The sequence below is a fragment of the Hylobates moloch genome, unplaced genomic scaffold, assembly GCF_009828535.3.
Source record: "Hylobates moloch isolate HMO894 unplaced genomic scaffold, HMol_V3 SCAFFOLD_17, whole genome shotgun sequence".
Lineage (NCBI taxonomy): Eukaryota > Metazoa > Chordata > Mammalia > Primates > Hylobatidae > Hylobates > Hylobates moloch.
This window is the reverse complement of record NW_026652292.1, coordinates 29,256,590-29,280,375: the sequence shown is the minus strand read 5'-3', so window position 1 is coordinate 29,280,375 and position 23,786 is coordinate 29,256,590. Positions and strand designations below refer to the sequence as shown.

The 23,786-nt window shown below is 39.5% G+C and overlaps 1 protein-coding gene across 2 annotated transcripts in view; it reads left to right on the top strand.

Moving 5' to 3' along the window:
• Positions 1–23,786, top strand: part of ZFR (zinc finger RNA binding protein) — a 90,341-nt gene that overhangs the window by 62,812 nt on the left and 3,743 nt on the right. Inside the window, exons 16-19 of one of the 2 annotated variants that reach the window (XM_032136003.2) lie at positions 670–767; positions 1,635–1,730; positions 17,575–17,686; positions 17,805–17,902. In XM_032136003.2, coding sequence (XP_031991894.1) covers positions 670–767; positions 1,635–1,730; positions 17,575–17,686; positions 17,805–17,902 — 404 coding nt within the window. Of the gene's footprint in view, positions 1–669; positions 768–1,634; positions 1,731–17,574; positions 17,687–17,804; positions 17,903–23,786 lie in introns of those variants that run through there. The other variant, XM_058430025.1, reaches the window with a different exon arrangement.

Here is a 23,786-nt window from a genome sequence, read left to right as displayed (position 1 = left end):
AACCTTGTCTCTACTAAAAATACAAAAAATTGGCCTGGTGTGGTGGTGCACACCTGTAATCCCAGCTACTTGGGAGGCTGAGACAGGAGAATCGCTTGAACCCAGGAGGCCGAGGTTGCAGTGATCTGAGATCGTGCACTTCAGCCTGGGGGACAGAGTGACACTCCGTCTCAAAAAAAAAAAGAAATGCCTGTTTTAGGTTCTTCATTTTTTTTCTGTAACTATAACTATATTGAGCATTTTATACTTATCATCAGTTCTTTGTTATATTAGCTCCAGGATAATTTGTGACCATTTAGAGTACTGAACAAACTCAGTAGTTTATTGTACATTCTCATTTATTAAGGTGGATTTTTGTGTTCCCTCTTGTCTTGTTGTCTTTGTGCTAGTGCACTGTGTCCAGTAATCTTTCCTTCAGATTTCATTTTGGTGGGTAGGGTTTATATATCCAGAAATTGTTTATTATATTACTAAATTAATAAGTTAACTTTTCTTTTGTTCCTCATATTGGATTATGTAAATTTTTTGAAAATAACTCCGTGGATATATTAAAGTGCTGACAAGCTCTCAAATGGCTCATGTGACACTGATGCTACCTTAAGGAAGTGTCTTGCTCACCTGGTCAAACACCCATTCCTCACTGCATTTTGCCAATTCAATCCATTTTAGATGTAACCTCGGGTATGGTGAAAGACCCACCGGACGTCTTGGACAGGCAAAAATGCCTTGACGCTCTGGCTGCTCTACGCCACGCTAAGTGGTTCCAGGTTCGGAACATCATTTTACTTTTTTCTTGTAGCCTTATGAGAGAGTAGTTCAGTACAACATGTTTAACTGTGCTTAAACATTTCAAAAGACTGCCCAAGCAATACTATTTTAAATTAAATATCAGAAAATATGTTAACATAGAAAGCTGGGTATGATGATCTGCATATTGCAGTTATTATTAATTTGACAATGAACTTAGGTTTGGGGAGTGTTTTGTAGTTGGGGTTTTTTTATTTTTTATTTTTAGTGGCTATATTTAAAGTTGACTTGTTTAGGAACATCACATGTTTGTGTATATATATTATATTCCATAAGGCTGCAGATTAACTTTGCTTTAAATAATGGAATATGTGTTTAAAGCTTTGTGTATAGTTTTAAGATTTTTTTCCCCCTCTTTCTCTAAGTTAATAAGTGTAGGGAGTGAAAGGTGAGGAAGCAGCTGTTTGGTTTAGTGACTTTGCAGTCATGCAAAGGCACAGAAGGGAAACCAAACAGATTTCCTTAACCTTTCAGTCCCTAGACAAACTTTTTAGCTCTTTACTTTTTCTTTTATTTCTAATGTAGGCAGACTTTTTTTTTTTTTTTAAGTTTACTGTTTTAAATGAACACAGGTCAAGGTTCACAGGGGATCAAGAAATATTATTCTTGTATAATCTGTTTACTTTGACCTAAATACCAGCTTTTAAATACTAACCCTGGCATAAAATACTGCTGTAAATGGCAGCTCATTGAATCCAATTTTAAGTGTGATTGTTTTTGTTTTTATCTGAGCTTCCATTGAACGGTGGTATTTTAACTTTTTTTCATCAAGGGATATATTCAGTATTTCTAAGATTAATTCAATTGGTTTTTGTGTTGCTCTCAAGGCTAGAGCTAATGGTCTGCAGTCCTGTGTGATTATCATACGCATTCTTCGAGACCTCTGTCAGCGAGTTCCAACTTGGTCTGATTTTCCAAGCTGGGTAAGTAGTACGTAACTGTATGGTGTAAAAACATGTAGGAAATAATTCTGCAGTTTTTATCCTCTCAGTTTACATTATAATTATCAGCCTTATTTGCATTTACTAAATACAGTTTTTCTTTTCTGCTGAAAAATCCTGGGGGAGTCTTAGAATGTTTAATTTTCTCAGATGTGACTAATTAAAGAATTTTCATTGATGTTTCTCTTCGTGTATTTTTTTCTTTTTGCTGTTTTCACAGTATTTTTTTTTTAAATATTACAGCATTTATTAGTTGGCTTTTACATATAATATACAAATGTATAAAGAAGACTGAAGAACTGTTAATCTCTTTATGCAGGGACATTTTTTAAAATAATGTATGTGGTTGGGAACTGTAAAAATTCAGAAATATATATTATTCAAAAATAATACAAAAAAATAGGAGATTCAGTAACGCAGAAAGCTACGAAATAACCAAAAGCCTTCTTATTTAAAGGCAGATTATCTTAACAATCTGCTGTGATTTCTTCTAGGAGAAAAATTTATACCCATATACAGTATATGTTTCTATCTTTATGTACATTACTGTTTGAAACTTTGATTCCTGAAGAGCAAGAATTCAGATAGACAGGGATTCATTAAAAAATAAAACAACCTATTGACTCCAGAGTTGAATCAGAGTTAATAGGCAAGATTACCTTAGTTCTTTTTTTTTTTAAATCTTTTTTAACAAAAGCATGGCCTTGCTATCACAGTTTAAAACTGTACAGTTTAAAACTTTCTTAACAAAGCTCATCTTAGAGTTCTTTGAAAAGGCAGTCACATCTACTGCATTCTTTCTATGGACATGCCGTATTTTATTTAACTTACATTCATTTGATAGACATTTAGGTTTACAATCTTTTGCTATTAAATCCTTGTTATACCTCATTGTATATATTGTTGTCAAGCTTTTGAGGGCAGAATAAATTGCTAGGGCTGAAATATCAAGGTCAAAGAACATGTACTAATTGTTCACCAGAAGGTTGGGTCATTGAAAATTTCAAAAAACTATTAGACTAATTATATTCTTTACACTCATAGTTCTGGGATATTATCACACTCACACTTCTTAATAGTTAACGATATGATAGGCAAAATATGGTATTCACCAAGCACAGTGGCTCACGCCTGTAATCCCAACACTTTGGGAGGCCGAGGCGGGCAGATCACTGAGGTCAGGAGTTCGAGACCAGCCTGGCCCACATAGTGAAACCTCGTCTCTACTAATAATACAACAATTAGCTGGGCATGGTGGCGGGCACCTGTAATCCGAGCTACTCGGGAGGCTGAGGCAGGAGAGGAGAATCACTTGAACCCGGGAGGCGGAGGTTGCAGTGAGCCGAGATTGTGCCACTAGCTCTAGTCTGGGTGACAGAGTGAGACTTCATCTCAAAAAAATATATATATGCTGTCTTATTTTTTGTATTTCTTTAATTGTGTAATGGTTGGCATTTGTAATTGTTTTTTTCTTAACTGCCAGTTTCTTATCATTTTATTATAAGTAATTCTTTTTACAATAATTAGCCTTTACCTGTGTTGAAAATTGTGTTCTCCAGTTTTTCATCTACTTTTCAGCTTTATGATGATTTTTGCTATATGAAAGTTACCACATTTTGCTGGGCACAGTGGCTGACGCCTGTAATTCCAGCACTGGGAGGCCCAGGCGGGTGGATCACAAGGTCAGAAGATCAAGACCGCCCTGACCAACATGCACACCTGTAATCCCAGCTACTCAGGAGGCTGAGGCAGGAGAATCGCTTGAACCTGGGAGGCAGAGGTTGCAGTGAGCCGAGATCATGCCACTGCACTCCAGCCTGGCAACAGAGCAAGATTCTGTCTCAAAAGAAAGAAAGAGAGAGAGAAGAGAGAGAGAGAGAGAGAAAGAAAGAAAGAGAAGCAAAGTTACCACTTTTTTTTTTTTTTTTTTTTTTTTTTTTTTTTTTTTTTTTAGATGGAGTCTTACTCTGTTGCCAAGGCTGGAGTGCAGTGGCACAATCTCGGCTCATTGCAAGCTCCACTTCCCAGGTTCATGCCATTCTCCTTCCTCAGCCTCCCGAGTAGCTGGGACTACAGGCGCCCACCACCACGCCTGGCTAAATTTTTTGTATTTTTAGTAGAGACAAGATTTCACTGTGTTAGCCAGGATGGTCTCCGTCTCCTGACCTCGTGATCTGCGCACCTCGGCCTCCCAAAGTGCTGGGATTACAGGCGTGAGCCACCGCACCCAGCCGAAAGTTGCCACATTTTTGCAATTTTTTTTTTTTTTTTTTTTTCAGACAGCTTGTCGCCTAGGCTGGAGTGCAGTGGCATGATCTCGGCTCACTGCAACCTTTGCCTCCCAAGTTCAAGCGATTCTCCTTCCTCTATTTCCCAAGTAGCTGGGATTACAGGCAGAGGCCACCACGCCCTGCTAATAATTTGTATTTTTAGTAGAGATGGGGTTTCGTCATGTTGGTCTCAAACTGCTAACCTCGGGTGATCTGCCCGCCTTGGCCTCCTAAACTGCTGGGATTATAGGCCTGAGCCCCACTGTACCTGGCATTACAAATTTTGATTCATTAATTTTTTTTTTATCATTTCTGGATTTTGTATTCTGACAAATTAGCTCACATCTGCTTTCTTTTTTTTTTTTTTGGACGCAGAGTCTCGCTGTGTCGCCCAGGCTGGAGTGCAGTGGCAGCTGTAGTACGGTACGGCTATCTGGGCTCACTACACACTACAGGCACATGCCACCACACCTGGCTAATTTTTGTATATTTAGTAGAGACAGGGTTTCACCATATTGGCCAGGTTGGTTTCAAACTCCTGACCTTGTGATCCACCCGCCTTGGCCTCCCAAAATGCTGGGATTATAGGCATGAGCCACTGTGCCCGGCACATCTCCTTCGTTTTAGGGCTTTTTTTCATCGAATTATATTTTCTATAGATACGTATATGTAAATTTAAATACATAGCAAAATTTTTGGTAGGATATATTCTAATTTACAGTAGTGATTATTTCTGAAGAGTGGGAGGAAGAGATGACTAGTATAGAGATCTGTAATGTTTAATTTTTGCCAGGATAAAGTAGACATGTGCATTACTTAAAAACTAATTTAAAACCGGGCATGGTGGCTCATGCCTGTAATCCCAGCACTTCAGGAGGCCCAGGCAGGTCGATCACAAGGTCAGGAGTTCAAGACCAGCCTGGCCAAGGTGGTGAAACCCCATCTCTACTAAAAACACAAAAAATTAGCTGGGCTCGGTGGCAGACGCCTGTAATCCCAGCTACTCGGGAGGCTGAGGCAGGAGAATCTCTTGAACTCAGAGGGCGGAGGTTGCAATGAGCCGAGATCATGCCACTGTACTCCAGCCTGGGCGCCATAGTGAGACTCCATCTCAAAAAGAAAAAACTAATTTAAAAACTATAAATCGATAGATCAAAGATCAACCAGTTGTGGTCTAGTGGCTCATGCCTGTAATCCCATTATTTGAGAGGCCCGAGGCAGGAGGATCGCTTGAATCCAGGAGTTGGAGACCAGCTTGGGCAACATGGTGAAACCCTTTCTCTAGAAAAGATACAAAAATTAGCCAGGTTTGGTGGCATGTGCTTGTGGTTCCAGCTACTGGAGAGACTGAAGTGGGAAGATCTGTTGAGCCCAGGTCAGGTCTACAGTGAGCCATGATTGTGCCACGGCACTCCAGCCTGGGTGACAGAATGAGACCTTATCTCTCTTTTTTTCTTTGAGACATATCTACAAATGATATTTTGCCTTCTTTCCAATACTTTTTTTTTTCTATTTTAATTAAAAGAATTCTAGAGTAATAAATACGGAATAAAAGAAATACTACTTGACATGTATGATACGTTCCTGATTGTACTAAAAATGTTTCTGGTCTATAAAGTGTATTAAGCATGACGGTATATAGCCTTTTATTTGAGATATTTACTTGTCACGTTGAATTATCAGTCTTTTTCCAGTTTAAGTAATTTTTGAATCAGTAACAGAAGTTGAACTTTTATCAGTTTTTTAAGTCTTATTAACATGAATGTATAGTTTTTCTCCTTCAACCCGTTAATAGTGTGTAAATAGATTTCTTCATATTGAACTACCTTTGCATTCTGGGAATGATTCTTCATACATATGAGAAAAGTGTTGTAATGAACTCTTAAGTTCTGTTTGCCAATAGTTTGTTTAAGAATTTCTCAGTGACGGCCGGGCGCGGTGGCTCACGCTTGTAATCCCAGCACTTTGGGAGGCCGAGGCGGGCGGATCACGAGGTCAGGAGATCGAGACCATGGTGAAACCCCGTCTCTACTAAAAATACAAAAAATTAGCCGGGCGTGGTGGCGGGCGCCTGTAGTCCCAGCTACTTGGAGAGGCTGAGGCAGGAGAATGGCGTGAACCCGGGAGGCAGAGCTTGCAGTGAGCTGAGATTGCGCCACTGCACTCCAGCCTGGGCGACAGAGCGAGACTCCGTCTCAAAAAAAAAAAAAAAAAAAAAGAATTTCTCAGTGACAGGAAACAAATTTTTTATGTTTTGTTTCTGTGCTCTTTGTCAAATTTAGAAGCAGTGATCGCTAACTCTGTAAAAATAATTTGGGAGCTTTCTTTAAACTCTGAAGCAGTTTTAATAGCATCAAAACTTTGTTTCTTGACAGTTTATAAAAATTTATGTGACATCATCACTTTCCAATTCCTTTTAAGGGAGTAGTGTTTTCTCAATTTCTCCTATTGTAATTAGTCTCTCTCTGGTGGTTAATTTTGGCAATTTATATTTCCCTTAAAAAAACCCATTCAATAGAGTTACGCTATTTTAGGATTTTTTTTTTTTTTTTTTTTTTTTGCTTGCTTGTTTGTTTGCTTTTAATTCTTCTTTGTGTCGTTGATTAGACTAGCCGGTAAAGTATTTGCCAGATGGGAGCAAAATAACAATGTGGGTGTTTCAGTATTTAGGTGTTTGGAATTTATTAGATTCTTGATAGATTTTAAATACAATAATTTGTAGGCATTGTATAGCTTCAAATTTTATTTATTTATTTCTTTTTGAAGCTGAGTCTCGCTCTGTACCCCAGCCTGGAGTGCAGCAGTGCTTTCTTGGCTCACTGCAACCTCCACCTCCCAGGTTCAAGCGATTCTCCTGCCTCAGCCTCCCGAGTAGCTAGGATTACAGGCATGCACCACCACGCCTGGCTGATTGTATTTTTAGTAGAGACAGAGTTTCATCATGTTGGCCTGGGTAGTCTAGAACTCCTGAGCTCAAGTGATCCGCCCGCCTTGGCCTCCCAAGGTGCTGGGATTACAGGCGTGAGCCACCGTGCCCATCCCAAATTTTAAGAATGTGTGGAAATACAAGCATTGTACATCATCATCCTGCTTCCTGCTTTCTTAAACTTTGGTCCCCTCTACCCACCCAAGGTGTCCTTGAAGCTATCTCTGTTGTAGTAAGTCCACGTTGTTACTTGTATGAATAGACTCTCAAGACCACTGCGTCTCGGCCACTCTTGCAGTCTGGATTTTCAGCATTGCAGATTGGTCCTACCCAGGCCTTCTTTGAGAGAGTCACCCATGCACTTCACGGGATGTTTTCTTTGAGGGTGGAGAGCCGTAAGAACTGAGAAGAAAAGAGAATGCACAGGTCAAAGGAATTGAAGGAGCATTGGCCATGGCAGGGGAAATGATTGTGAAGAAAGTCAAAAGTGAAAAAAGCTGCTGGCTGATCTTTGAAATCATTTACATATAACAACAAATACACTAGTATTTTGGTACTTTAAAAAACTACCAAAATGTCAGTATTTTGACATTTAAAATTCGCTCCTAGTATTGTATTCTTTAGGCAGTGGTTTATCTGTTTTATTGCTTTTTTGTCTCCTCAAAATCAGCTCTATTGTAGTCCTCATTAATAATTTATTACCTTATGATTTTATCTTTCTATATTTTCCTTGGGGTTTTCTGTTATTATCTTACAAGCTTCTTGAGTTAGATGCTTGATTGATTGATTTATTCTGTAGTTATAGAGGTTTTAAAGCTGCAGTTTAAAGATGAACACAGAGTTTTGGCTGCAGAGGTAATGCTTTGTAATTTGTTTTCATACTGTCTGTAAGCCAACAGTAGTTTTGAGGGAATTTTATTTCCCCGCCCTCTCCCCGAGACAGAGTGTTGCTCTGTCGCCCATGCTGGAGTGCAGTGGCTCGACCTGGGGTCACTGCAACCTCCACCTCCCGGGTTCAAGCGATTCTCCTGTGTCAGCGTCCTGAGTAGCTGGGATTACAGGCATGCACCACCACGCCTGACTAATTTTTGTATTTTTAGTAGAGATAGGCTTTCACCATGTTGGCCAGGCTGGTCTTGAACTTCTCACCTCATGATCCGCCTGCCTCGGCCTCCCAAAGTGCTGGGATTAAGGCGTGGGCCACGGCACCCAGCCAAGGGAATTTTTATATTCTGCTCAGTTGAAGGAGGGTTGCTTTTGTTTTTGTAAATAATAATTCAGTTTTTATGGCATTGTGATTCAAAAAATGTAGTCAGCTATTTGCAATTTTTGGAATTTACAGGGTTTTTTTGTTGCCTAATATGTGTTCAATTTTTATAAACTATGATTATTTAAGAGATCTGCTCTCAACAAGGTATAATGTATACCGCTTAATTTTTTAACTTCAGTCATTTTGTTCCTTTTTTGTTTTTTGTTTGTTTGTTTGTTTGTTTGAGACCGAGTCTCGCTGTGTCACCCAGACTAGAGTGCAGTGGTGTGATTTCAACTCACTGTAACCTCCACCTCCTGGGTTCAAGCGATTTTCCTGCCTCAGCCTTTCAAATAGCTGGGATTACAAGCGCGCGCGCCACCATGTCTGGATAATTTTTGTATTTTTAGTAGAGGCGGGGTTTCACCACGTTGGCCAGGTTGGTCTGGAGCTCTTGGCCTCAAGTGATCTGCTCCCCTCGGCCTCCCAAAGTGCTTGGATTATAGGTGTGAGCCACTGTGCCCAGCCCTCAACTTCTTATTGAATAGGCTAAGGGTGAGGAAGGAAGATTGCTGTTGCTGTCTCTGGTGGCAGAGATGAAAGATAACTCCCATATAAGTGGATCTGTACAGTTCAAACTCATGTTTTTCAAGGGTCAACCATATAGAGTTCCCACATATCCCCTGCCCTCACACATACACAGCCCCCCCGACACTAGAGTAGTATGTTTGTTACAATTAATGAACCTACATTGACCTGTGACTATCACCCAGAGTCCCTACAGAATAGATTTTTATCACTAGTTTTCATGCTATGTTCCACACAAGTACAAAGATGTCATGCAAATCTATTCTCATCTTCTTTGATAACTCTTCTTTTCCTTCCCCTGTGAGATATGATTGGAGGATTGCTTATGAAAAGGAGTAGGATTTGGCTACCTGCAGCCTTGTTAGCAAATGTAGGCTACACTCTTGTGTGTCTTTATCAAATATACTATGGCACTCCAAATGTGCTGGATTTTATTGCCACCCCTTCAGTTTCAGGTTTCAGCCCAAGAATAGACTCCTAGAGCTTTTGTCTTTGCAGGATTTGCTCCATTTGTTTCCTGAACCTGTTTTACCATTTCTTTTCACTAACAATTTATATTCCCCCGAACCAAGAGAGCATTTGGGTATGTGAAGCTAATTTGGGGCTCTATGAAGTTTTTTTTTCCCTACCTCTAATTCCTTTGGAAGATCTTACCTTTATTTTTTCTTTTATCTGCATTTTAGCCAAATGCATTTATTATTGGAAATAGTTAGATGTGAATGACTACCATTTTTCTGCTGTTTCCTGATTTCCTGATTGCTTCTGTTCTTTCCTGGTTTTCAAAGTCTTCAGGATAGCAAATTCTAGTGTTTTTCTTTTCTCTGGTGAGATAGAAGATGGTCAGATGGAGTTTTTACTTTTAGGAAAATTTCTTCTGGAACTGCTTATAATGTGATTCATTTTACCTTTCTCCAAATTGAAAGTTATTGGTGAAATTTTTGGGATTTGTTGAATCATCTGTCATCCCCACCCTCATCTCTGGAGAGCCAAGGCTAAGCAGGGTAAACACTCTGTTCTTCAGGAATGTTCTCTGTCACTGGCCTTTTCCTGTTTGATTCAAGCTATTACATTTTTTCTTGAAAGGCAGTAGTGTGTATATTCTATTATTTGTTTTTGAGACAGGGTCCTGCTCTGTCATCTAGACTGGAGTGCAATGGAGCAACCCTGGCTCACTACAGCTTTGAACTCCTGGGCTCAAGCATTCCTTCTGCCTGAACCTTCCCAGAGCCTGTGACGATAGGCACATGCCACCACACCTGACTAATGTCTTTATTTTTAGTAGAGATGAGATCTCACTATGTTGCCCCAGCTGGTCTCAAACTCCTGGGCTCAAGCGATCCTCTTGCCACGGTCTCCCAAAGTGCTGGGATTATAGGCATGAGCCAACATGCATGGCCCTAATATATTTCTTAATCATGTTTTGGAGGCAAGAGATCTTCAGTTTGGGTCTGTGCTATTGTCATAAACAGGAGTAACTTTTTTTCTTTTATCAAATAAATTTGAAATTCTTATGAACTGTATTGTGTTTAATTTTATTTAGCATTCAGATTACTTTGAACAAATCCTTAAGTAAGCCGGGCGCGGTGGCTCACGCTTGTAATCCCAGCACTTTGGGAGGCCGAGGCGGGCGGATCACGAGGTCAGGAGATCGAGACCACGGTGAAACCCCGTCTCTACCAAAAATACAAAAAATTAGCCGGGCGTGGTGGCGGGCGCCTGTAGTCCCAGCTACTCGGAGAGGCTGAGGCAGGAGAATGGCGTGAACCCGGGAGGCGGAGGTTGCAGTGAGCCGAGATCGCGCCACTGCACTCCAGCCTGGGCGACAGAGCAAGACCCCGTCTCAAAAAAAAAAAAAAAAAAAAAAATCCTTAAGTAACAAAGCCTGCTTTTGTGGCCTTTCCTTTACCACTGCAGTGAGGATTGAAAATGGTGTTCTGCCTTCAGATTAGTTGTTCTTTTGTCATGAATCCATGGTGATGAAATAAAATATAGGTAGAGTTCTGTTGTAATGTTGGTCTGATATCAGAATTGCTGTGTGCTATCTAAACCTTTATAATAGTATAACTGCAGTAACTTATAAAAGGCATGTAATTTTTTTAATGTTTATTATAGACCTAGCAAAATGGCTCCTACCTGTAATCCCAGCACTTTAGGAAGCCGAGGTGGGAAGGTCACTTGAGGCCAGGAGTTCAAAACCAGCCTTATTTGTATGGCAAGACCCTATGTCTACAAAAGACAAACTTAAAAATTAGCCGGATGAGATGGTGCACACCTATAGTCCCAGCTACTCAGGAGGTGAGGTCAGAGAATCACTTGAGCCCAGGAGTTTGAGGCTGCAATGAGCTGTGATTGCACCACTGCACTTCACCCTGGGTGACAGGGCAAGACCATGTCTGTCTGTCTGTCTCTCTCTGTCCCTCTCCCTCTGCCTCCTTCCCTCCCTCACACACACACACACACACACACACACACACACACACACACAATGTTTATTATATATTTTATTTCTAGACAGTGATGAGTATTTAAGCAAAAAAATCTGTTACTGAGCTGGGCACAGTGGCCCATGCCTGTAGTCCCAGGTACTCAAGAGACTGAGGCAAGAGGATCTCTTGAGCCCAGGATTTTGAGGCCAGCCTGGGCACATCACGAGACCCTATCTCAAGAAAAAAAACAAAAAAACAAAAAAAAACACCAAAACTCTGCCACCGTATTGATTAACGTTGAAAACAGTATGCTGAGTGCAAGAATCCAGGCTCAAAAGGTCACATGTTGTGTGATTCCATTTATATGAAATATCAAGAATATATAAATCCACAGAGACAGTGCATGTCTCTATGGAAATAGGGATAAGTTGCTTAATGGGTAAGGGGGTTTACTTTGGGGTAATGGAAATGTTTTGGAACTTGATATGCACAACATAGTATAATAATGCTGCTGAATTATTCACTTTAAAATGTTTAATGTTATCTTTTTTGAGACAGAGTTTCACTCTGTCACTCGGGCTGGAGTGCAATGGCATGATCATGACTCACTGCAGCCTCGACTTCCCAGGCTTAAGTGATCCTCCTAACTCAGCCTCCCACGTACATAGAACTGTAGGTGCATACTACCATGCCTGGTTACATTTTTTTTTTAAATTTTTTGTAGAGGTAAGGTCTCACTATGTTGCCCAGCCTGGTCTGAAACTCCTAGAACCAAGGGATCCTCCCGACTTGGCCTTCAGAAGTGCTGGGATTATAGGTGTGAGCCACCATTCCTGACCAGTTTTTTGTTTTGTTTTGTTTTGTTTTGTTTTGTTTTGTTTTGTTTTAAAGAATGATATATCAAATGTAAAGGAATCATTCTCAAAGAAAGGTGAAGAAAACTGCTATAATTATTCTTCCTGCCCAAATATCAGTTGAAATACATTAACATTTCTTTTCACATATTTTACTGGCTTTCAGAGATATTTGTAAGTAATACAGATTTTAGTGGTCGTGGTGGTTTGTACTAACAGTTCTCCTAGCTGTTGCTGATAGAACCAACAAAGAGTTCTAAAATGATAGGACACTGACATCTCAGGGCAAAGAACAAACAGTCTCAGCTTACAAAAAAATCAGCAAATGGTACATGAACTAACTCAGCATTTAGATACCCCTTAACAAAAATCATCTATTTAACTGTATGCATACCCCTAAATCACTAAAAGCCGTAAGTAAACCTTTTCCCTGCAAGACATGACCATTTTTATTAAGACTTTCATACATTTCACCATATAAAATAAAGTGCTGTGAGTAAATATATTACAAAAATGCAACAACCTGCAAATGGGCTTACAAATCAAAGTCTGTTGTGCATGTATCAATAGTGATCCATGTCAACTGGACTATGTAAGTGGCTTTTGTATGTACAATTGCCCATTGTTATGGTATTCATAAAATCACATTTTAAGAGCATAAACATCTTAATTTGTAAAATGGGAATGGTAGTCATATCTGCCTTCAGAATGTGATTATAATAGTTAGAATTGGTTAATATATGTGAAGACTTAGAGCATCACTTAGCAAGGATAAGCACTCAGTAAGTGGTAGCTATAATGAAGAGGATAACTGCTACTACTATTATTTAGCCAGAACTCCTAGTGCTAGTGATTGTTTCCAGACTGTTACAAATTAAGAGCTGGGCAGAATATTTTTTGTGCTTTTGTTATGTAGTAATAGCCCTGTTGTAAATCTTAGTACTGCCATTGCTGGGCTAATTAATGTGTGTCTTTTAAAATTTTGTGGCCAGGTGCAATGGCTCACACCTGTAATCTTAGCACTTTGGGAAGCTGAGGTGGGCAGATCACCTGAGGTCAAGAATTCAAGACCAGCCTGACCAATATGGAGAACCTCCCATCTCTACTAAAAATACAAAATTAGCTGGGCGTGGTGGATTATGCCCATAATCCCAGCTACTTGGGAGGCAGAGGCAGGAGAATCGCTTGAACCCAGGAGGTGGAGGTTGCAGTGAGCTGAGATCACGCCATTGCAGCCTGGACAACAAGAGTGAAACTCCGTCTCTTGTTGGGGGGAAAAAAAAGTTTTGATACAGTTTGCCACTTGTGCTTTAAAGGAAGATTTTACTGGTTTACACTCCCACCAGTGAAAGTGCCTATGTTACTGAAATCTCATCAGGTGGCTTTGTTTTGTTTGTTTTACAAAGGTCTTTATCTTTACCAGAGCTGGAAACTAATATTCACAGAAACTAGTTCATGTTTTCTCTCTGGATCACCCATTGATGAAAGATACTTATTGAAACATAGTAGGAAAGAAAACATAAGGGAAAGAAGAAAAAAAAAAGCATTATTTTGATTTCAGAAAGACCTGGTTTCAAATCTCAGCTTTGTCACCTAGCTACATGACCTGGGACAAAACTATTTTTAGCTTAAATTTATGGGTTTTTTTTCCATCTTGAATTAAATTATGCATGTAAGTGATCATTTAGCATGGTGCCTGCCACTTACTAAGAGTTACTCTTATTATAACTGGAGATGGGAAGGGAAAAAATACACTTCATGAGTGTTTTTAAAGAGCAAATAGGGCTGGGTGCAGTGGCTCACGCCTGTAATCTCATTACTTTGTTTTTTTGTTTGTTTGTTTTTGTTTGTTTGTTTGTTTTTTGAGGCGGAGTCTCGCTCTGTCGCCCAGGCTGGAGTGCAGTGGCACGATCTCAGCTCACTGCAAGCTCCGCCTCCCGGATTCCCGCCATTCTCCTGCTTCAGTCTCCCGAGTAGCTGGGACTACAGGCGCCCGCCACCACGCCTGGCTAACTTTTTTTGTATTTTTTGGTAGAGACGGGGTTTCATCTTGTTAGCCAGGATGGTCTCAATCTCCTGACCTTGTGATCCGCCCACCTTGGCCTCCCAAAGTGCTGGGATTACAGGCATGAGCCACTGCACCCGGCCAATCTCATCACTTTGGGACACCAAGATGGAAAGATCGCTTGAGCCTAGGAGTTCAAGACCAGCTCAGGCAACATAGCAAGACCTCATCTCTACTAAAAATAAAAATTAGCCAAGCATGGTAGTGGGTCCTGTAGTGCCAGCTACTCAGGAGGCTGAGGTCAATCACTTGAGCCTGGGAGGTCAAGGCTACAGTGAGTTATTTATTTATTTGTTTATTTATTTATTATTTTTGAGACGGAGTTTCACTCTTGTCGCCCAGGCTGGAGTGCAGTGGCACGATCTCAGCTCACTGCAACCTCCGCCTCCCGGGTTCAAGTGATTCTCCTGCCTCAGCCTCCCTAGTAGCTGAGATTACAGGCACCTGCCACCACACTCAGCTAATTTTTTGTGTTTTTAGTAGAGACAGGATTTCGCCATGTTGGGCAGGCTGGTCTCAAACTCTTCACCTCAGGTGATCTGCCCACCTTGACCTCCGAAAGTGCTGGGATTACAGGCGTGAATCACCACACCCAGCCTGCTACAGGCAGTTATAATCACACCACTGCATTCCAGTCTAGGAAACAGAGCAAGACCCTGTCTCTCAAAAAATAAAAGCAAATATTGCAGTGGAGTGCAGTGGCATTCACTTGTAGTCTCAGCTACTGGGGAAACCGAGGTAGGATTACTTGAGCCCAGGAGTTCAAGCTCAGCTGCAGTGTGCTATGATCGTGCCTGTGAATAACTACTGCACTCCATCCTGGGCAACATAGCGAGACCCTGTCTGTAAAAAAAAAAAAAAAATTAAAAAATCTTTTAAAGCAAATATTACAATCCTTGATTTTTTTAATCATTTAATATGGGGAGCTTTTTCCGTCTCCAGTTATAGTAACTCTTAATAAGTTATTCTCTTATATAATTATAGCCTCCAAGACCCTTTATATTACAACCTGAAGTGTTGTAATCCTTAATTTGATTCTATTTATTTTTGATATTAACTTTTTACTTTTGAATTATAGTCTATTTTCATTGTTCTTTTAACTGTAGACATGTGCTTGGAGAATAGCTATGTTCTTTAGAAAATTAATATGTTTTAATTGCTTAGTTCACAGTAAATGGTTTTATTGATTAGTTTTATTGTGTGTGTTTAAGTATATTGACTTTTTTGTGTTCCATAAATAATTGATTTCTTTCTTGACTTTTAATTAATTTCTGCTTTTACCTGCTGGTATAAATCAGAAATGCCTGATTCTTAAAGCCAATCAATAAACAGATTTTGAAAAAGCTTTGAGTTACTTGAAACATATTTTTATGTCTTGACATACCTGAACTGTAGCTGATTATTTAATCCTCACTTTTCTCATAAAATTTGCTAAAAGTACTCAGTAAAAATTTGAGGCATTTATCGAAAGTTGCATATTTTATGACTTCAATTTTGTGTTTTAATCACAACATCAATATTTTGCTAATTACTACTCTTGGTTTATTTTATCACTGAATTGTCAGGATTATTCTCACATTCTTTCCAAAATCATTCCATGTCATAATCATTTACTAAGTATTTACAAAATTTCTGGCTACTTGTACTAGGCAAGTGGGTTCAAGATGAGTAACACTGACCTTATCCTCAAGGGTCTCAGTCTTTTCACATCTTAAAATATTCCATGCACATGCATATTCCATACATATACATAGAGTTTTCTAGATGGCTGAAGCTTGTCCCTTAAAATATTAAAACAACTTTAAAATGAAAATCCATAAAAAATGAAAAATGTCTTGAGGGGCTGTTGCTGTGATGCCTGTAATCCCAAGGCTTTGGGAGGCCAAGGCAGTTGGTTTGCATGAGCCCAGGAGTTCAAAACCAGCCTGGACAGCATAGTGAGACCCCATCTCTACAAAAATTAGCCAGGCATGGTGGCTGCGCCTGTTGTCCCAGTCGTTCAGTGGCACGACCACAGCTCACTGCAACCTCAAGCTCTTGAGCTCAAGTGATCCTGAGCTGAGGTAGGAGGATCACTTGAGCCCAAGAGCTTGAGGCTGCAGTGAGCCGTTGTCATGCCACTGCATTCTAGCCTGGGTGACAGAACAAGACCCTTTCTCAAAATAAAAAAGAATCTTGAACATCTTCCTGCATTCTTCAACGTAATAAACTGAGCTGTCTTAATTTTTTAAATTGTGACTTAAATTTATCATTATTAATATTCATTATTTTCAGATTTTTTCCAATCGTGCTGGAAGCTATCATTTATTTTTCATAGCTGTTAATGTGCACTATTTCTTTAAATTCCCATCCCTTAAAATGTAAAGAGATTCTGAGAAGTGGCCTTGGAGTGAATGGGTTGACGTAGTTTTTACCTCTGATAAATAAATCCATGACCTTTTTTAGTGTATAGCCAAAAGTATGGATTCTCACTAATGTCTTTTCAGCTTTCATTATCATCTTAAGGATTTCATAGTGGTTCCAAACTAGTTTCTTTGAATTGCTGTTAGTAGTCTCATTTAAACTTTTAAATAAAAGCTACAACATGGATAAGCCTTAAATATTATGCTACGTGAGAGAAGTCAAACACAAAGCACGTATTACATGATTCCATTTGTATAAAACGTCCAGAGTAGGCAAATCTGTAGAAGCTGGAAGTGATTTAGGGGTTGCCAAGGGCTAGAAGAAAGGGAGAATGGAGAATGACACTGGTGGTTATGTGGTTTCTTTTGGAGATCATGAAAATGTTCTAGAATTAGGCAATGATGATTATTGAACAACTTTGTAAATATACTAAAAACTACTGAATTGTACAGTTTAAAAGAGTGAATCTTATATGTGAATTATGTCTCAATTTTTAAAAATCTAAATACAAATTTTTATCATGAGACCCTTCAAAACACCACTCACTGCATTGGGTTTTTGTTTGTTTGTTTTTTGTTTGTGAAGAGAGATGGTCTCATTCCATCACTCAGGCTGCTAGAGTGCAATGGCGTGATCTCAGCTTACTGCAGCCAGTAAACAATCCCAGGCTCAAGCGATCCTCCCGCCTCAGTCCCCCAAGTAGCTGGGGCCACCAGGACGTGCCACCACATCCAGCTAATTTTTGGTTTTTGGGGGGTTTTTTTGTAGAGACAGGGTTTTGCCATCTTGCCCAGGCTGGTCTTTAACCCCTGAACTCAGGCAGTCTGCCTCCCAAAGTGTTGGGATTACAGACGTGAGCCACTGTGCCCGGCCTATTCCTTAATTTTGAATGTTTTTATATTATATGTAATATTTATTTTCTGTTTTTGTGACTTGTTCTATGTAGCTTTTTCAATCTTTAAAATTTTAGTTTTTCATTCTAGTGTTTGAAAATGAGTAATTCCTTTGGTGAGCTGTTAAACACATTTTTATGTTGTATTTTTAGGCTATGGAGTTATTAGTAGAGAAAGCAATCAGCAGTGCTTCTAGCCCTCAGAGCCCTGGGGATGCACTGAGAAGAGTTTTTGAGTGCATTTCTTCAGGGATTATTCTTAAAGGTAACTTTTACTTTGTTTTTAATGAAATGAAATGAAGTTTACTCATTTGCTGGTTGAATAATTTTTTTTATAAGTGGACAATGCTAATGATTTCCTCTCCCTGTGGTGATTGCTATAGGTAGTCCTGGACTTCTGGATCCTTGTGAAAAGGATCCCTTTGATACCTTGGCAACAATGACTGACCAGCAGCGTGAAGACATCACATCCAGTGCACAGGTACTAGTATTCCTAAATTCAGAGCCCTATTGGGTTACTCCATTAAGGTTTTACTTTTCTGTTATTGTCTTAAGGAATATTGTAAGTCACTATATAATATTCATTCTTTTGCTTCTGTAGTAAGCAAGCCCCTAGAAAGGATATTAAAATAGCTTGCCCAAAACTAGATTTCACTAATAGAGTTTAAAATTTTATTATTTAATTATATGGGCATTTCTAAGTAAGTGTATTATATATTATAAAAATACAGCAATATTTTCAGTGTCTCATTAAATCTGGGTAATAGGTTATGTATCAAGATCAACAGAAATTCTTATGTCCTCTGGTTGTACAAAAGTAATTTGCTGTGGTGTTTATGGTCATTATTGTTATAATTTAACCTTTCCTGCCACTGTCAAATAAAGTAAATAAAAATGTGGGCTCTGGAGACAGACTCCCTGGATTTGACTACCAACTCTGCCATCTCATCTATAATATGGATATAAAAGCAGTATCTGTCTCAAACAGGATTGTTGAGAAGATTAAATGAGTTAATATGTGTAACCATCTTAGCACCTGGTATATGGAAGGATCTTAAATGTTAGCTAGTATTATCATCATCTTATTAACCCTATTGAATAATTATGAAAAAGAAAAAACATTGAACCTAATGAGTGAATGGAAAAAATCAACCTAAGATTGGTATAGCTTCCCTTTGTTGATTCCAGAAATGTGCTGAGTAGGGGAAAAAAGCATACTAGCTATGAACAATAATCCACTCTAAGATGCTTAGGAGTTGTTGGATTTAAGATCTTGATTGGTTATCTTGAATAATTTGGAATTTGAAAGATGTCAGGACCAATGTAAACTGTTATGCCAGAAATGGTATTGAAGGAGAGAGAGTAGTAATAGAATAGTATGGATATCTTACAGACTCACAACATGACCAAATTCTTATGCATTCGTTGTTTTTATTTCTTTCATTTTATATTCTAGGGAAGAAGATAGTTGCCTTGAGTGTCTGTTCTTTCTCCCTTTAATACTTAAAGGAATTAGTTATAAATCTAAGGGAAAAGAAATTCAGGAGGAAACACTTGAAAACTAACAAAATTCATTAAGAAGAATGCTTACTTTTCTAAAAACGTGACCTTAAAGAAAGTGGTCTGATTTTAGGAGGATGTTCAGGAGAACATTTAGAAGTGTTCTTAATAAAAGTAAAGGAGTTACATAATATATAATGCATTTATGTAGCACTCATGACATAATACTTGCATGAGGGGGAAAACAGATTAGTGTTTCCTAGGAGTTAAGGATAGGAAGAAGGAATGGCATGGCTCTAAAGGGGGTCTTGTGGCAATAGAACAGTTAACCATCTTGATTGTGATGGTAGTTACATGACATAAGGTGGCATGTGTGATAAAATTGCCCAGAGCTATACACACATGCACACATAAATTAGTGCATATATAACTGGTGAAATCTGAAGTACCAGTGTCAATTTCAGTTTGTTTTTCGGTGGCCTGTAGTGCCCATGTTAATGTCCCTCTTCCTTCCTTTGTCTCTGGAATGATTCCCTATTTCCTTCCACAGTGTCTGCCTTTATTCTTGTATGCCCCTATATGTCTTTTCTCCAGTGATCCTTTTCAAGTTGCTTCTGCCAGATACAGCCTTTGTCATTTATTAAAATTCCTTTCTATAGGTAGGTGTACATAGTTTAACATACCTTTAAACGGGCAAAAGTTATAGGGTTAATCATCCCTTCCCAAGAAGGAAATGGATTATAAAATAAACCTTTAATCCTCGATGATGATTAAAATTCCAAAATGTCTTTGTATGGGAATGATTTGTATCAATCTTCAAATTCAGCTTGCTGCTAAATAATTGCCAGTAATATGGTAGAATTTTCTCTTCTTGTCAGACCTTAGAAGTACCTACAAACCACATGCAGAACAAGAGATTGTAGGGTGCTCACTCAAACCTCAAATGCTATATTGGTTTTACTTACTGGAGTATTCCTTCATTTAGAAACTCATAAAATATTAGCATAGGCTGGGCCAGGTGCGGTGGCTTCCACCTGTAATCAATCCCAGCACTTAAGGAGGTTGAGGCGGGTGGGCCACCTGAGGTCAGGAGTTTGAGACCAGCGTGGCAAAACCCTGCGTCTACTAAAAATACAAGAATTAGCCGGGTGTGGTGGCATGTGAGTGCGTGTAGTCCAAGCTACTTGGGAGACTAAGGCATGAGAATCGCTTGAACCCAGGAGGCACAGGTTGCAGTAAGCCAAAATCGCACCACTGCACTCTAGCCTGGGCAACAGAGTGAGACTCCATCTCAAAAAAAAAAAAAAAAAAAAAATAGGCTGATGCTTAGTAAGAATATCTCTGTGGTAAAAATGTATAAATATTCATTATTATATATGAGATATCTTCGGATATTTTCTATTAATGTAGAAGAAAACCCTATTATGTTATCTTTAGGAAGGACCTTTTATAAGTCTCTCTGAAAAAAGAATTAGTATATTATGATGATAAATATTCCTAGTTCTCACCTGGGAAGTTAACAGTCTTACAACTTAAGTGAAGTAGAGAAACTACTGGCAAAAGTCCCTAATAATTATAGACTTAAGTAGAATGCTGTATCAAGTCCTGACTACAGATGACTTTGAGACTTTCAGGATTTTCAAAGCAGCTGTATGAGCCAAAATTCTTAGCAACTAGAATTATCTAACTTGGGGGAAAAGTTTTGGAGCAATAAATTCCTATGTGGATGACTAAACCAGTAACTATCCTTTATCTCAAAATCAGAGCAGGGATTTAAAATAGTGTGAACAGCAGTCACTTTGAAAAACAGATTAGGGCCAGGCACAGTGGTTTACGCCTGTAGTCTCAAGACTTTAGGAGGCTGAGGTAAGAGGATTGGTTGAGCCCATGAGTTCAAGAACGACCTGGCAACGTAGCATAACCTTATGTCTATAAAAAAATTTTTTAATTAGCTCTGGGCCATGGTGGCATGTACCTGTAATCTCAGCTACTCAGGTGGCTTGAGGTGAGAGAATCACTTAAGCCCGGGAAGTTGAGGGTTCAGTGAGCAACCGCTCATGCCTGTAATCTGAACACTTTGCAAGGCCGAGGTAGGAGGATCTCTTGAGCCCAGGAGTGCATTACCAGCCTGAGCAACATAGCAAGACCTCATCGCTTAAAAAAAGGAAAAGAGAAACAGGTTAGCAGCTCCTCAGTAAGTTAAACATGGATTGCTATATGCCTCAGCAACTCTTTCATATCTAGATGTATACTCAAGAGAACTGAAAAAAATATGTCCCCACAAAAACTTGTACACAAATGTTCAAAACAGCATTATATGTGATAGTCAAAAAGTAGCAACAACCTAAATGTCCATCAATTGATGAATGGGTGAATAAACAAATACAGTCATACATTAGAATATTATTCAGCCAGCCATTAAAAGAAATAAAGTACTGACACATGCTGTGACATGAATGAACCTTAAAAACTTTATCCTAATTATCTCGTTTATATGAAATATTCATAATAGGCAATGGTAGTTCTCAGGGACTGAGGATAGAGGGGTTGGGGAGTAACTGCTTTTGGGCTTGGGGTTTCCATTTAGGGTAATGAAAATGTTCTAGGATAAGATAATAGTGATAGTTGAGTAACTTTCTAAGTATTCTGAAAGCTTCTGAATTTTACATTTTAAAGGTATACGTTTTAAAGGTATGTGAATTTTACCAGAAAAAAAGAGTCCAGTTACATTGAAGGCTGTAACTATGTAGAGAAAGTTGCTGTTTAATCAAGTGACTGTAAAATTTCCTTGAATTAGGTTAAGTGGGTATATCCCTAGAAATGGAGGGATAGATTAAATCATGTCTCTGAAGTCCCCCTAGTTTCAAGATTTTAAGAAATCTTTTTAAATTGGTGCCAAAGATAGTCTTACATAGACATGGTCATGTAGTGAAAGTTTTATTTTTATTCATGAAGTAACAAGGAATTTCTTTTCTTTCTTTTTTTTTTTTTCTTGAGACGGAGTCTCACTCTGTCACCCAGGCTGGAGTGCAATGGCGTGATCTCAGCTCACCTCCACCTCCTGAGTTCAAGCGATTTTCCTGCTTCAGCCTCCTGAGTAGCTGGGATTACAGGCATGCGCCACCACCCCCTGGATAATTTTTGTATTTTTAGTAGAGCCGGGGTTTCACCATGATGGCCAGGCTGGTGTTGAACTTCTGACCTCGTGATCCACCCACCTTTGTCTCCCAAAGTGCTGGGATTACAGGCGTGAGCCACCGCACCTGGTCAAGGATTTTCTTTTCTAATCATAGTGATTTCAGTCATACACAATGTTTCTGTACTGATGCACATTTTTTTGTGTTCTAAGGAAGGAATCTTTTGGCATTGGCTACTGTTAGGGAGCAACTTAGACTCATTGAAAACCAGCTACAGTATCAGTACATTTTTAAGATTGCATAGTGAATGGCACATGCTTCTGGCTGAAAGTAAACAACCCATTAAATAGATATTAGCATATCTTTAAGCTTTAGGGCAGGGGTATCCAGTCTTTTGGCTTCCCTGGGCCACATTGAAATAATTGTGTTGGGCCATGCATAAAATACGCTAACACTAATGATAGCTAATGGGCTAAAAAGAAAAATCGCAAAAAAATCTCATAGTGTTTTAAGAAAGTTTATGAATTTGTATTGGGCCACATTCAACACTGAGGGCCACGGATTGGACAAACTTGCTTTAGGGGTTTTTTGGTTTTGTTTTTGCAGTTTTTTTTGAGACGGTCTCACTCTGTCACACAGGCTGGAGTGCAGTGGCACCATCTGGGCCCACTGCAGCCTCAACCTCCTCAACCTCCCCGTCTCACACAATCCTGCCTTAGCCTTGCAAGTAGTTGGAACCACAGGTGTGCGACACCATGGCCAGCTAATTATTTGTAGAGACAGGGTCTCCCTATGTTGCCCAGGCTGGGCTCAAGTGATCTTCCCACCTCCACCTCCCAAAGTGCTTAGCCACCATGCCCGGCTAAGCTTTAGAATTTTAATAGATTTTAATAAATTTTAATAAAAGAAAAATGAAGTAAAAGCACAAGGTAAGATGATATGATTCAGTGAGAAGTTTGCCTTCCCTTCCCTTATCTTGGAAAACAATAGGCTCTTTTTGGCTCTCAGTTCTGCTGATAGCTCGATATGCCCTTCAGCCAAGAGGATTAATTAACATTTGGTCTGAACTTCCCCCTCTCCCCTTTTTTTTTAATTTTAAAAAAAGAGGTTAATTAAAATTTCAGAGGGAGAAGAGGATAGAACTTTAAAAATCGATTTAAAAAAATTCTTTTTTCTTTGAGACGGAGTCTCGCCCTGTCGCCCGGGCTGGAGTGCAGCCGCCTCCGGGGTTCATGCCATTCTCCTGCCTCTGCCTCCCAAGTAGCTGGGACTATAGGCGCCCACCACCACGCCCGGCTAATTTTTTGTATTTTCAGTAGAGACGGGGTTTCACCGTGTTAGCCAGGATGGTCTGGATCTCCTGACCTCGTGATCCGCCCGTCTAGGCCTCCCAAAGTGCTAGGATTACAGGCTTGCGCCACCGCACCCGTCCTTAAATTTTCTTTTTGTATTTTTTGAGACAGAGTCTCACTCTGTCACCCAGGCTGGATTGCAGTGGCACAATTTTGGCTCACTGCAACCTCTGCCTCCCTGGTTAAAACGATACTCCTGCCTCAGCCTCCCGAGTAGCTAGGACTACAGGTGCACGCCATCACACCCAGCTAATTTTTCTATTTTTAGTAGAGATGGGGTTACACCATGTTGGCCAGGCTAGTCTCAAACTCCTAACTTAAGTGATCCGTCCACCTTGGCCTCCCAAAGTGCTGAGATTACAGGCATGAGCCACCA